General features: G+C 39.6%; 1 protein-coding gene across 4 annotated transcripts in view; it reads right to left on the reverse strand.

Moving 5' to 3' along the window:
- The window catches only part of top1a (DNA topoisomerase Ia), a 37,753-nt gene that overhangs the window by 6,117 nt on the left and 15,707 nt on the right, over positions 1-15,929 (reverse strand). For all 4 annotated transcript variants that reach the window (XM_062046438.1, XM_062046431.1, XM_062046418.1 and 1 more), the window contains exons 8-13: positions 8,165-8,256; positions 7,984-8,099; positions 7,803-7,924; positions 7,600-7,722; positions 7,154-7,341; positions 6,926-7,070 (exon numbers count right to left, since the gene is read on the reverse strand). In XM_062046438.1, coding sequence (XP_061902422.1) covers positions 6,926-7,070; positions 7,154-7,341; positions 7,600-7,722; positions 7,803-7,924; positions 7,984-8,099; positions 8,165-8,256 — 786 coding nt within the window. The remainder of the gene's footprint in view (positions 1-6,925; positions 7,071-7,153; positions 7,342-7,599; positions 7,723-7,802; positions 7,925-7,983; positions 8,100-8,164; positions 8,257-15,929) is intronic.

Raw genomic sequence — 15,929 nt, forward strand, 5'->3', positions numbered from 1 at the left:
TTTCTTTATTAAATAAAAATTATATATTTTTCTATTTATTTTAGTTCCTTTTTGCCAACTAGAATTTCTTATTAGAGGTTTACAAGCTAATAATTTAGTAGTTCCATAATTAATTATTTGTTTCCATCTTTTCCCAATTACTCCAGTTAGTTGATAAAATGAAAAGCTTGAGCAAGCATCACCATACATAGCTCTACATTCATCATACTTCATAATTTTACCATTCTCATTGATAATATCATTGACAAAAATGATTCCTCTTTCAAACATATTTTTCCAAAAGAAAGGCTTTCCATCTATTACAATATTAGAGTTCATCCATATTAACTGCTGCAAAATATCGTCTCTTTTTTCTGGCACATAAAATTGAAAACACCACTATGAGTGGATTGTTTCCTTTATGAACCCCGCCATGTTTCCCAGCAGACTCTCTGGGAGGGGATCACTTGTAAAAAAGGATACAATTTATTTTGATACAGTACATGTTTTTTGTCCAACAGGACATTTGTGTACCACTCAATGTTTAAATACATCTTTGGAACAATTGATGCTTTTAAAGACAGACACATAGCTTCAAGGTTGAGAAGTTTCAGGCCCCCATATTAATACTCTTTGTACAAAACCTCTCTTTTAATCTTTTCTGGTTTGCCGTTCCAGACAAAATCGAAGACCCTCCGCTCATAAATCTTAAAGTTTTGTGATGGAGCTGGTAATGACAAAAACTAATAAATAAATTGAGGAATAATTAACGAGTTGGCAATAGACATTTTACCATACAAGGCTAGGGATTTCCCTTTCCATAATTGCATAATTTTGTCCAGCTTTCTTAGTCGATTATCATAATTTACTGAGCCTAGATCTTCCAGATTTTCTGGGACAACAACACCAAGTATGTTAACTGGTCCATCTGTCCACAAAACAGGCACTTTGCATTCCATTCGAAAGGACGTTCCCTTTAGATTTCCGATCCTTAACATTTTACATTCATCATAATTAAGCTTAAGGCCAGATTGCTGTGAAAATATGTCCAAAAGATCAAGAAGGTTCCGCAAACAATGAGGAAAAATCTTATCTTTGTGAATCAGCCTTTTCTGACATGAACTTCATCAAGAACAAACACAGAACACGCCTCACTGATGCACATCTGCAAGACTCACTCAGAGTTGCAGTGTCAAGTTACACACCAGAGTACAACACACTAGTTAACAGCATGCAATGCCAGGCTTCCCACTAACTGACAAAGAAACAGATAACAGATTTGGTGTCCAGTTCAAAGTGTGACATGATTTAAAAATTTGAGAGTTTACTTTTGTATTTTACATGAGTTATTATTTGTACAAACATGGTGCAAAGTAATTCATGATTTGTTAAAAAATGTTAGTGGCTAGCTAGTTAAAATGGGATATTGTGATTTCACAAGACTGTCTTAGAAGTGATCATTTGAAAATGTTCAATTTGAAAAATGTGCACATAGAGAAAATATATAAATAAAGTGTTGCATATTGATATTTATCTGTTTCTATATATATTTATTGTGAGAAATCATTAAGATGATCAGTGTGACCGTGCGTGACTGCTCGCCGTCTGTTCGCTGTTGCGAAAAAGCTAAGTAGCGCTCTATCTGTGTGCTTTTAATTGTTCTACAGCTTTCTTTATCACTTCTGAAACATTTTTAGTGGTACTATTTAACTTGCAAATCACCCGATCTCTGTCCCACCACCCTTTCCTCAGCTAGCTAGCTGCTAAGCTAGCGCGGAGAAAGGCAGCGCCGGTCAGTAAGAATCTACTCCTACAGACCGCGACCACCTCCCTGAGGACAGCAGGAACTTCACTCGGTGACAGAAAACACTGTGAGTAATGGCTTCCTGCGCGTCTTGCACCATACTCACGGAGAGGTTGGCTCTGCTAGAGGGCCGTGTCCGCCAGTTAGAGCAGAGTAATGTCGTAACTTTAGATGTTGCGGACACATCTGCTAGCGTTAGCTGTAGCGAGCTAACTAGCCCAGCTTGTAGCAGTCCTAAGCGGCCTACAAGCTACGGTGTACCGGTTGAGACGCATAATAGATTTAGCTCTTTAGCTAGTCCTACACCCCAGTCTACCGGGCACCACACCTTAGTTATAGGGGACTCCATCACCCGAAACATAAAGCTTAGCAAACCAGCCACAATAAAGTGTATCCCCGGGGCCAGAGCACCTGACATTGAAGCTAATCTTAGGGAGCTAACTCGCAACAGGCCTAGTAAACACGTACGACAGGCTAATCGCACCACTAATTATGCGAATATAGTTGTACACGTTGGCTCCAATGACACTAGAATGAGACAGTCAGAGATTACAAAGAGAAACATAGCCAGGACTTGTGATCTCGCCAGAAAGATGTCCAGGCATCGAGTAATTGTCTCTGGCCCCCTGCCTGCGAGAGGCAATGATGAGAGATATAGCAGATTAGTCTCGCTTAACAAGTGGTTGGCTAGCTACTGTAGGCAGCAGGGACTAACGTTTATTGATAACTGGCCCTCTTTCTGGGGCAAACCAGGCTTGCTGATGAGAGACGGCCTTCACCCTAACCAGGAAGGCGCCATCATCCTGTCTATAAACATAGACTACTATTTAAGTCTCACTTGACTGACTACACTAGAGCAAGCCCGGTCACAGGCAATTACAATGTCTGTTAGTCCGGGTGAGGAGTCAGTTAAGCTAGAACTAGCCAGCGCCAGGCTGGATAATCCATGTACGCATAGCAATTCTCTTAGAATAATACACAATTCACATAATGTTTTTTCTGTTGTGTCTGTGTCAGGGGTGGACATGCATTCTACTGAGGTGGCAAATTATGATATGTCCAGTCTATTGCAGCACCAAGCAAACAATCGGAAAATTCCCGTCATATCAATTCCTAGATATGGTCGAAACTATTTAAAGTGCACTACGCATAATAAACGCAACATTGTTAATATTGCCACTACGGATAATCTTAACAAAAACTCGTCAAAACAGCCCAATACCTATAATATGGGCTTTTTAAACATAAGATCATTGTCTCCCAAGGCGTTATTGGTTAATGAGGTCATTAGAGACAACAATCTTAACGTCATTGGTCTTAGCGAAACCTGGCTCAAACCGGACGAATTTTTTGCGCTCAATGAGGCATCTCCTCCTAACTATACGAATGCGCATGTTGCCCGCCCTCTTAAAAGGGGAGGGGGTGTCGCACTAATATACAATGAAAATTTCAACCTTACCCCTAACCTAAATAATAAATATAAATCGTTTGAGGTGCTTACTATGAGGTCTGTCACACCGCTACCTCTCGACCTGGCTGTTATCTACCGCCCCCCTGGGCCCTATTCGGACTTTATCAGTGAATTCTCAGAGTTCGTTGCTGATCTAGTGACGCACGCCGACAATATAATCATAATGGGGGACTTTAATATCCATATGAATACCCCATCGGACCCTCAGTGCGTGGCGCTCCAAACCATAATTGATAGCTGTGGTCTTACACAAATAATACATGAACCCACGCATCGCAACGGTAATACAATAGATCTAGTGCTTGTCAGGGGTGTCACCACCTCCAAAGTTATGATACTTCCATATACTAAAGTAATGTCCGATCATTACCTTATAAAATTTGAAGTTTTGACTCTTTGTCAACAAGCTAATAATAATAATAACTGCTATAGCGGCCGCAACATTAATGCTGCCACAACGATGACTCTTGCTGACCTACTGCCTTCGGTAATAGCACCATTCCCAAATTATGTCGGCTCTATTGATAAACTCACTAACAACTTTGACGATGCCTTGCGCGAAATTATTGATAGTATAGCACCGCTAAAGCAAAAAAGGGCCCCTAAAAGGCGCACCCCATGGTTTACAGAAGAAATTAGAGCTCATAAATTATCATGTAGAAAACTGGAACGCAAATGGCGCGCGACTAAACTTGAGGTTTTCCATCAAGCATGGAGTGATAGTTTAATAACTTATAAACGCATGCTTACCTTAGCTAAAGCTAAATACTACTCAAATCTCATCCGCCTCAACAAAAACGATCCTAAATTTCTGTTTAGTACAGTAGCATCGCTAACCCAACAAGGGACTCCTCCCAGTAGCTCCACCCACTCGGCAGATGATTTTATGAATTTCTTTAATAAGAAAATTGAACTCATTAGAAAGGAGATTAAAGACAACGCATCCCAGCTACAACTGGGCTCTATTAACACAAATACGACTGTATATACGACGGACACTGCCCTCCAAAATAGTCTCTCTATTTTTGATGAAATAACATTAGAGGAATTATTACAGCGTGTAAGTGGGATAAAACAAACAACATGTTTACTTGACCCACTTCCTGGGAAACTTATCAAGGAACTGTTTGTATTATTAGGTCCATCAGTGTTAAATATTATAAACTTATCACTTTCCTCCGGCACTGTTCCCCAAGCATTCAAAAAAGCGGTTATTCATCCTCTGCTCAAAAGACCTAACCTCGATCCTGACCTCATGGTAAACTACCGACCGGTCTCCCACCTTCCGTTTATTTCCAAAATTCTCGAAAAAACTGTTGCACAGCAGCTAAATGAACACTTAGTGACTAACAATCTCTGTGAACCTTTTCAATCCGGTTTCAGGGCAAATCACTCTACGGAGACAGCCCTCGCAAAAATGACTAATGATCTATTGCTAACGATGGATTCTGATGCGTCATCTATGTTGCTGCTTCTTGATCTTAGCGCCGCTTTCGATACCGTCGATCATAATATTTTATTAGAGCGTATCAAAACACGTATTGGTATGTCAGACTTAGCCTTGTCTTGGTTTAACTCTTATCTTACTGACAGGATGCAGTGCGTCTCCCATAACAATGTGACCTCGGACTATGTCAAGGTAACGTGCGGAGTTCCCCAGGGTTCGGTTCTTGGCCCTGCACTCTTTAGTATTTACATGCTGCCGCTGGGTGACATCATACGCAAGTACGGTGTTAGCTTTCACTGTTATGCTGATGACACTCAACTCTACATGCCCCTAAAGCTGACCAACACGCCGGACTGTAGTCAGCTGGAGGCGTGTCTTAATGAAATTAAACAATGGATGTCCGCTAACTTTTTGCAACTCAACGCTAAGAAAACGGAAATGCTGATTATCGGTCCTGCTAGACACCAACATCTATTTAATAATACCACCTTAACATTTGACAACCAAACAATTAAACAAGGAGACTCGGTAAAGAATCTGGGTATTATCTTCGACCCAACTCTCTCGTTTGAGTCACACATTAAGAGTGTTACTAAAACGGCCTTCTTTCATCTCCGTAATATCGCTAAAATTCGTTCCATCTTGTCCACTAGCGACGCTGAGATCATTATTCATGCGTTCGTTACGTCTCGTCTCGATTACTGTAACGTATTATTTTCGGGCCTCCCTATGTCTAGCATTAAAAGATTACAGTTGGTACAAAATGCGGCTGCAAGGCTTTTGACAAAAACAAGAAAGTTTGATCATATTACGCCTATACTGGCTCACTTGCACTGGCTTCCTGTGCACTTAAGATGCGACTTTAAGGTTTTACTACTTACGTATAAAATATTACACGGTTTAGCTCCAGCCTATCTCGCCGATTGTATTGTACCATATGTCCCGACAAGAAATCTGCGTTCAAAGAACTCCGGCTTATTAGTGATTCCCAGAGCCAAAAAAAAGTCTGCGGGCTATAGAGCGTTTTCTATTCGGGCTCCAGTACTCTGGAATGCCCTCCCGGTAACAGTTAGAGATGCTACCTCAGTAGAAGCATTTAAGTCCCATCTTAAAACTCATTTGTATAATCTAGCCTTTAAATAGACCCCCCCTTTTTTAGACCAGTTGATCTGCCGTTTCTTTTCTTCTCTCCTCTTCTCCCCTGTCCCTTGCGAGGGGGAGTTGCATAGGTCCGGTGGCCATGGATGAAGTGCTGGCTGTCCAGAGCCGGGACCCCGGGTGGACCACTAGCCTGTGCATCGGTTGGGGACATCTCTGCGCTGCTGACCCGTCTCCGCTCGGGATGGTTTCCTGCTGGCCCCGCTGTGGACTGGACTCCCGCTGATGTGTTGGATCCACTGTGGACTGGACTTTCACAATGTTATGTCAGACCCACTCGACATCCGTTGCTTTCGGTCTCCCCTAGAGGGGGGGGGGTTACCCACATATGCGGTCCTCTCCAAGGTTTCTCATAGTCATTCACCGACGTCCCACTGGGGTGAGTTTTTCCTTGCCCGTATGTGGGCTCTGTACCGAGGATGTCGTTGTGGCTTGTACAGCCCTTTGAGACACTTGTGATTTAGGGCTATATAAATAAACATTGATTGAGTGTTTCCACAAAGATAAATATCATTAATTATTAATAATAACAGAGTTAAAGGTAAATTGAGCAAATTGGCTACTTCTGGCAATTTATTTAAGTGTGTATCTAACTGGTAGCCCTTCGCATTAATCAGTACCCAAGAAGTAGCCCTTGGTTTCAAAAAGGTTGGTGACCCCTGCTGTAGGAGAATATGTTAACAACAAGCTAGAGCTCTTGAATGTACACACTAGCTGGTGGCACGGAATAAATTCTGACCGGGCAGCACAGGTATTCTACTTTATCTCCGTTTTGTAGTCATGTTATAGCGTCCTCAATATTCAAAACACTTAAATCCAAGATTCAAGTTTATGCATGTTTTAAATAAAAGTAACATTAATAGATTTTTAAGACCTTACACCAAAAATCGTATTGATGACCTTTTATGAGACTTTAGGAGCATTTTAAACATTTAAAAAGGCCTTACGTTCAAATTGTTGGATTTAAGACTTAAAGACTTTTTAAACCCTGCGGATACCCTGTATATATCATTATCGCAGGAGGCTGCAATATATATCCCCCATCCCTATTTATGTGCAATCATACCTTGATCCTCGAGCTGGGGTTCAACATGATGTACTTTATGGAGCCTTGGATGTTCTCAGTCCATGAGACCAGCCAAGTCACCTTGTTATCGTGACGAACCTCTTTCCATTTAGTGCCAGGTGGAGGCGGAGGGGGCTTGGAGTCCCTGTGTGAGTAGTAATCCAATAGGTTTGTGCCACAAACAAAAATAAAGCCTTTAGGAAGAAGCCTTGAGGGAAAAGTACTTACTTGCTGCAGTTGATGATAATATCTTTAGGTCTGATCCGCCGTTTAAGCATTCCCATTTTGGGATGGTCCCCTCGACCACGGAATAGACCAGGGGGCTCAATGCGGAAGTTTGCAATGCGTTCCCTGTGGTTGTCCATGATGCAGAAGCCGTACTCCTGTAACATGCGCTCGTTCTCCTCTTTAATTTTCTGTGAGGAAACAAAGGCGTGAGGAAAATGCAGACAATGTGGAAAGAGAACATCTAAAAAAAAAAGAAGGAAACATTAGAATAAAGACATATGGTGCAGGACAGATCAGGTGTGCTAGGTATGGGTGATTTGGGTTTGCAAGCAGCAGCAAAATGTTGGATGGGTTCAACATGGAGGCTATTTGGATTTCTATCACAACATGACATCATTGGCATAGAAGTTGAACTACACTGATAGAAGTTTGTCATAGAAATGTACCAGTTTCTGCTCCTTGGACATTGCTTTCCTCGCTTCAGACTGAGCCTTAAAGTATTCAGACATCACAGAGAAGTCACACTTCTTTAAGTCTGTGATCTTAGCCTTTTCCTCTGCGGTCATTTCCTGAAATGGAGACGTATTCAAGTAATTTTAAAGATAAGAACTCATTAAGAGAATACAGCCAGAGATTTTTTGCCACCTACTTTCCGCCAATCTTTTAAAAAGTTCTTGCGAAAGATGTCCTTTGTGGTGTACTCATGGTCGAGCATTTTGGCAAAGAACGTGGCAACCTCTTCTGCCTCTGGACTGAGCTTCATGGGCTTACCTTCAAGATCAAATGTATTAGCCAGTGATATCTGTAGTGATGAAAAATCACTTTCTTACCATCATAGGAGAAGATTACTTTGTTAGGGAGGGGTTCATAAGGTGGCGCGAACACCGGCCCTTTGTGCTCCATGAATTTCCATTTGACGCCGTCTGTGTACCGCTCCTCTTCCCACCTGGAATACGTCTAAAATATAAAGCTTGAACGAACATACAAGTTCTACAATAAATGACAACTCACCATTTCCACTTCTCCTCTGGTTCCTTTTTTGCTTTCTTTTTTCCATCCGCTGTTTCTCCTTTTTTATCTTTTGTCTTCTTAGACTTAACATTCTAAAAAGAAAGTAGATGGCATTGACAAAAAAAAAATACAGTTCATATTCATACAGAAACTATTTCTATATGGTTGGCAGCACGCTTTGTAAAATGTAGTTTCATTGCCCTTAACACAAACAACCGTAGCCTACTTTGTAAACATTAGAAAAAGTGAACCTGGACCTTTTAACTCCACGTGTAGAATGTAAAAACTAGGTTTTGCCAAAAAACAATCAAACGCAATTCGATTTGAACACTGAATGATTTTATTTTTGTAGAGGAGAATTTATTATTGCCTTAAAGGGGCTGTTCGCAACCTGCTAAAATCACTGGCTATCTTATGTTACCATTATAGAGAAGTTGATGCAATATTTTCTGGTGCCATGGTGCCAGAGTCTCATGGGCACCAACATTTCGGTCTACATCTTAATACAAAAAAAGTAAGTTTTTCCCCACAGCAGGCAGCTCAAGACCCACAACTATCTAGCTTAGTCAATAATAAATGTTTGGATGGGGTGGAGCATTTTAAGTATTTGGGTGTGGTCTTTGATTCAAACCTAACTTTTAAGCAACATGTTAAAAAAAAAATTATCAAATTTAACTTAAAGTACTTGTAGAGTGGAAAAACAAGTTGACTTGATATACTGAATTGTGTTTCATTGTATCCATTAAACCATATCCATTTGGATTTACAATCCACAATGTATGTGTAAATACCGTCTAAACATCATAAAATGCCACAAATTCAGTCAGCCATTTTGAATATTCTGCTCCAAATACCTTCGGCTATTTCCGGAGATTGACGTCACTGGAGGAACACTTCTGCACTCTGACCATAGTATCAAATCAGTCATACTGTAAATACGCAAAAATTAGAAAGACATGTAGAAAGATGTGCGGTCTATCATTCACAATCCTTATATAAGACATGAAGACATGTTTTTCTTTTTTTAGGCATTCTAAGTCGTAAATAAATAACTAATTAAAAGGTCCGCTAACTATCAGGGAGTCAATGGGAGCTCTCTATTTGCCCACAAAACTCTCTAAATAACCATCCAAAACCCACAAACAATACTCTATTTACATCTTGTGACCTGAATATTGACCAAATATTAGTAATGTTATTATAAGTGTTAATGTAGACAAAGTAGTTTTAGCATTGATAACCGAGAGCTAACTAGTTTATCCTGCACTGGATTAAACGAGAGAATTTAATGTAATTATAAAATGAAACTGAAGAAGGTAGTAATGCAACATGCATGAATGCAAACTGCCATAAAACTGAAGAAGCTTATGCAGCATTGAGATGGCATGTCTTGTTTGTTGCCGTTCCTGCTACTGCTGCATTGCATCCCGGCTCGTCAAAGTTATTCTACATTATAAACGATGCCTTTCATCTGGATAATAGGAGGACTATACCATGGATCTAAAAGTTATTCATCTGTGACATTCAGTTCCGTTTCAGTTTATTTCGAACATGCATACGATACAATGTAATGCATCACATATTCAAATTATAACTGGAGATGGAGACATACACACAATAACAGAAGACAGTGTCAGCAGCAATTTTTTTAACCCTTAGTGTGGATTAAAATGAATTATTCTTCTCAACAAGAAGATATGGACATCCTATCAGTCATCGCAGTGAAAGCAGACATTGTACAGTATGCTATTGTTTTATTATGTTTGTATTGATTGTTTAGCACTTAGCAATACTGTTACATGACACTTAAAGGCCTACTGAAATCCACTAGTACCGACCACGCAGTCTGATAGTTTATATATCAATGATGAAATCTTAACATTGCAACACATGCCAAATTAACTTATAAAGTGCAATTTTAAATTTCCCGCTAAACTTCCGGTTGAAAACGTCTATGTATGATGACGTATGCGCGTGACGTCAATAGTTAAACGGAAGTATTCGGACACCATTGAATCCAATACAAAAAAGCTCTGTTTTCATCTCAAAATTCCACAGTATTCTGGACATCTGTGTTGGTGAATCTTTTGCAATTTGTTTAATGAACAATGAAGACTGCAAAGAAGAAAGTTGCAGGTGGGATCGGTGTATTAGCGGCTGGCTGTAGCAGCACAACCAGGAGGACTTTGACTTGGATAGCAGACGCGCTATCCGACGCTAGCCGCCGACCGCACGGATGATCGGGTGAAGTCCTTCGTCCTTCCGTCGATCGCTGGAACGCAGGTGAGCACGGGAGTTGATGAGCAGATGAGGGCTGGCTGGCGTAGGTGGAGCGTTAATGTTTTTATCATAGCTCTGTGAGGTCCCGTTGCTAAGTTAGCTTCAATGGCGTTGTTAGCAACAGCATTGTTAAGCTTCGCCAAGCTGGAAAGCATTAACCGTGTATTTACAGGTGCATGGTTTAATAGTATTGTTGATTTTCTGTCTATCCTTCCAGTCAGGGGTTTATTTCTTTTGTTTCTATCTGCATTTAAGCACGATGCTATCACGTTAGCTCCGTAGCTAAAGTGCTTCGTCGATGTATTGTCGTGGAGATAAAAGTCACTGTGAATGTCCATTTCGCGTTCTCGACTCTCATTTTCAAGAGGATATAGTATCCGAGGTGGTTTAAAATACAAATCCGTGATCCACAATAGAAAAAGGAGAAAGTGTGGAATCCAATGAGCCCTTGTACCTAAGTTACGGTCAGAGCGAAAAAAGATACGCCCTGCACTGCACTCTAGTCCTTCACTCTCACGTTCCTCATCCACAAATCTTTCATCCACGCTCAAATTAATGGGGTAATCGTCGCTTTCTCGGTCCGAATCGCTCTCGCTGCATTGTAAACAATGGGGAAATGTGAGCAGCCCTTCAGCCTGTGACGTCACGCTACTTCCGGTACAGGCAAGGCTTTTTTTATCAGCGTTAAAAAGTTGTGAACTTTATCGTCGATGTTCTCTACTAAATCCTTTCAGCAAAAATATGGCAATATCGCGAAATGATCAAGTATGACACATAGAATGGATCTACTATCCCCGTTTAAATTTTTAAAAAATCATTTCAGTAGGCCTTTAAGAGTTTCACTAAAGCTGGATCTGTTTAGCAGAGCTTCTAAAAGTTGTAGCTCCCACTGCTTATATTCAGGATCACAAATATAAGTTTGTGGACCATCATTTCGCCAAAAGTAGTTGTTTTTGGCTCCCACAAGGTGTACATGATTTGCATTGTTCTTGGTAAGGAAGGGATCTGTGGTTCCTACCGCTACGTCACACAATGACTTGACTGGCTAGCTCATCTTTCAAAATGGCTCGGGAATCTCCACGAGATAGATCAATTTACTGGCAAACTTTGTAAGTTTTAGAGTGTCATACATCAGATAAATATGATAATAGCTTCAATACAGAGGCAACTTGTTTTTCCACTCGACTGGTACTTAAATCAAATTATATTCATATAAGAACTTTTATGACTTTGGAATCTGCAAAAGTGTATATGAACACGATAAGTTTCTCATTTAACCTATTATTACACAACTTGGTCTAATACAACACAGAGCACCTTAAAACCCATCAAGTCTCTTTAAAAAGACAGAACGCCTCTTCACCATCAATACTTTAATATTATTAGTAAATATAATTTTTAAGACTTGGATACCTAACAGATATTTTTCAGATGTATGTTTTGAATGAGCTTGCCCTTCTGCCATTACAGGTTTTAATACAGAAGAAAACCAAATATGCAGTGCATACTAGATCAATAACCAGGGGTGATTGTAACATTCAGCGATGTAAGACTACAATTAGTCAAATGGTTGTCTAGCACATGGAAACGGTCAAGTACCCAACCTTCAAAAAAAAAATTAAAACAGTGGTTAAAGACAAACCAGTCATGTTGGGAACAGGACTGGTTTGTGTAATGTGCACGCTTAGTTGATCACCTTATGTTGACTTGTTGCAAGTGATCTTGTAATGTATGCATGATGTCTGTAAATGTCTGTGTGGTACCTGCTTTAGGACAACAGATTAAGATTAGCTAGCCTAGCTAATTCTGGCATATTTACTGTGAGGCTTTCACTAACATGATGATCGATATACACTGTCAATACCTTCAATTAGTGGTTTAAGAGAACAGTCTTAATAAATAAATGTCTATATTTGTCGCAAATATTTGTTTCAGAAATGTAACTTGGTAAAAAGTTTACATTAAGGGACATCATGTGGTTAGCACGTCAACATACTTTAAAAGGGATAAGAAGCTAATCTTATATTTAATCCTACCCCTTCTCTTTGTTTTCTACAGATAGTTCATTCACATCATATCTTTTACATATTTACATTAAGTTCACGTCCTGTGTGAAAGAAAGGAAGGTGTTTGGAAATATTGAACAATCTGTCATGGTCTGTTACTATTGTAGCCTTGTTTAACTTTGTAAAACACTTGTGCACACTAAATTAAATGTTGGCTTTCATTTTTCATGTCCCAACACCCACCCACAGGAGAGATCCTTGCATATGAAAGTATTTAAAAAATAATGATGCAATAGGCTGCCGTGGTGTTTAAACAATTGAGTGACGCTATAAATTATTCCAAACACATCCCTCGCGCCTTTTGTCCTTTCTCTGTGCTTGTGCATATCATGAAGGTTTGAACTCGGAAGAGGGCGGGTCACAATGGTGGAGCGTAAGCGCCCTATTAGCATCGACTTAACTGTGACATACAGCAGCTTTAAAGGGGAACTGCACTTTTTTTTTTTTTTTTGGTATCGTTCACAATCATGAGAGACAAGAACACACACACGTCTTTTTATTTTTTGGGGGGGTATTAAAGATTATAAAACACGCTTGCAAAATGCGGCTAATGGGAGTCATCATTGTAGTCTTCTAAAGCCTTCAAACAATTGTACAAGTCTTATATACATACTGCAAGTATACAAAATGTAGTAGCGGACACGTTTGTAAAAATATGTACGATATTTACAGTAATTTGGTCATTTCATGCATTACCGGAACTTCTTTCCTCGGCACATGTATTTCCGTTTCCATAACAGTGCGCTTCCAACTTCCGGCAACAAATGTGTGTTCCTACTTTCGGAATAAATGCGAGTGTGTTCTAATCATGGCAGACCTGGTAACAGACAATGAAGAAAACTATTTTTGGGCAAATGAGGATTCACAACTTTATTTTTTTAACCTGAATATATGGTAGATGAACTGTTGGTTATAGAAGAGAGCAGGAACAGAGGGTGAAACATTGGAGCGAACGAAAGCAGAGAGACAAGCTATGCCAACATAAATGCCCAAAGTCAACTTGAAAAAACGTTCCCGGCCAACTGGACCAAACAGACGATCACGATACATGCAACACGTCATGCTTGTTATTACAACTACAGTACATAAACTGTTAAGCTAGCTGTGTACAAACAAAACATGAAATGTGGGTGAATACTTTCCAGATACTGTAATGATTGTTCATGTTTTGAAGTCAGTACAAATTGGTGTCCTATTGCATTGTGTTGTGCATTACAAACTCAAAAGAGAAAAGTTAGCTTGCCTCTTGCCGTAGCTATCTTACGGCTAATACCGTAGCAAGCCATTGTAAGACAATGTGTTATTATGCTAGGTAAACAGTTACTCAGTGTTCGCTCTTACAATAACAATGTCGCTAAAGCTTGGTTATTATACAGGGTACGGAACATAAATGAAGTATTGTTGGCGGTTTTTGGATGCATTTTTAAAGTGATTTAGAGGCAGAATGGATCGCACACACTGCATTGCCAGCCACCAAGAACGATTTTTACAAATGGAAAAACAAAACAACAAAAATACTTATGTTCTTGTCTTTCATTAGGGTTGTGAACGATAGGCAAAATTACAAAAAAAATTGCAGTTCTCCTTTAAGTGGAACGTTAGTAGAGCCAGCTTGTAGTCTTGTTCCCCATCTTTACTGGCACAATACTTTCATCTGATCTTACCAAAACGGCAAAGTGTTCCCAAACGACGGAAGACGATTTTAACTGGCTGGACTGTTTAACAAGTAGACATATAACCATATAACGCATGTGATTTGAACTTAATGAAAAAGACTGAAAATAAGCCAGGGATCTGGGCGACAGGTCCAGGGGCAGTGCCCTGGTGGGAGGACAAGGGGGGCAATTTCTGAGCAGCTTGCATTTTCCTTTTTGTTTCTGCTTTAGTGGATTCTGCCTTGGATTTTATAGCCAATTTCTGTCTCTTCGACTACCTCTCCATTTCTAACTGCTCCAAATGCAAAAATCATAAAGAGTACACACAATGTTTACTCTATTAGCTAACTTCCTTGATCTGAATAGACATTTGTGATTTATAGCATGAAATAAATATATTGCAGTCATGTTTATGTTTCAAAATTATTCAACTATTCAATGTCAAAAAATAAACTGTAGTATTAATGAACAAAATGTGAGCTATTGTCTTGTTCTAAAACACTAAGGAAAATTTAAATTAGCATTTAGACAGGCTATACTTGTAGCAAATATCATCACGTCTGCCACAATCATGTATTTTCTTAAATGTGTATTCCCCGTCTTACATGTCGAGAGCAGTTTTGATTTGGGCTTACATGGTAAACAACTAAAATTAATGTTTTGGGCATTGTTTTATCCAGACGCATATATTTGTCCAAATGTGGCCAAGTAGACGCATTGTGGGCTTCCTGGATGTTGTCTACATCGCTAAAACAAAAATCTAAAGAAGAGAATCCCTCTGCCATCTTCCACTAGTTCTTCTTAATATATAGATTGCCCGCTTGAATATACCCTCTTCTCTTCTCAGACTCTCTTGTCGCAATTTGGGATGTGCGTGTCTGATGCGATTTCCCTTCTTGGTTGGATGAGCCCTATCTTGCCTCTGATTGGCCTGTCCGTAATGTTCTGCCCTAATCTTAACCAATCGTGTAATCATTGTAAACCAACCAATCATCATGGGTTTCCCCGTATATTTTGTCCCCTGCTTGTGGAGTTACACTAGTTCATTTCTCTCGTATTCTTCTCTCTCTCTCTTCTTTTGTCGCATGTAACTTAGCTAACCGCTACATGGGTCTAAAAAATAGCTAAGCGACGGAAATCGCTACTTGTTTAAAAAGTAGCAAAGCTACTGGAAAATGTAGTTAAGCTATGTAGCTTCGATTTTTAAGTTAATTTTTTAATGGAAAACAGTTTTTACCACTGCATCTGCAAACCGGAATGGATTATCAAAAAGCATACTCATTACGGGAAAACAGTAGTTGATGGCAGGTATGGCAAAGAGACGGATCAAGATTTTAACGCACATTGTAGATAAAAAAAAAAACTAAGAAAAACGGAAAATATTTTTACAGAGACAAAAATATGGATTTCCAACTATAGACGGAAAAATCCTTTGCCTATATAACACAAGAAACACTGTTCCTCACTCAATGTGTACCCTTTAGAGTTTGGTATTCCTCTGTACTAAACCTAGTTCCCTGTGTAATAACTGATTACAAACCTGCATGTACCATTACATCCTTATTTAACACAAAAAATCATACATCTATTGATTTATGTGGATTGAAAAACAAAAATATTTAGATAACAGCCTTTTTTATTTAAGGGTTTTGACCCACCAATCGTCCATGAAACCCTATGGCTTTCTCTGCTACTGCTCGTTCCTTTGTCTGTACATACCAACAAACCGCATCCCCACGAGTCAAACCATTTGAGCGCAATGAC

Source organism: Entelurus aequoreus, linkage group LG01, assembly GCF_033978785.1.
Source record: "Entelurus aequoreus isolate RoL-2023_Sb linkage group LG01, RoL_Eaeq_v1.1, whole genome shotgun sequence".
Lineage (NCBI taxonomy): Eukaryota > Metazoa > Chordata > Actinopteri > Syngnathiformes > Syngnathidae > Entelurus > Entelurus aequoreus.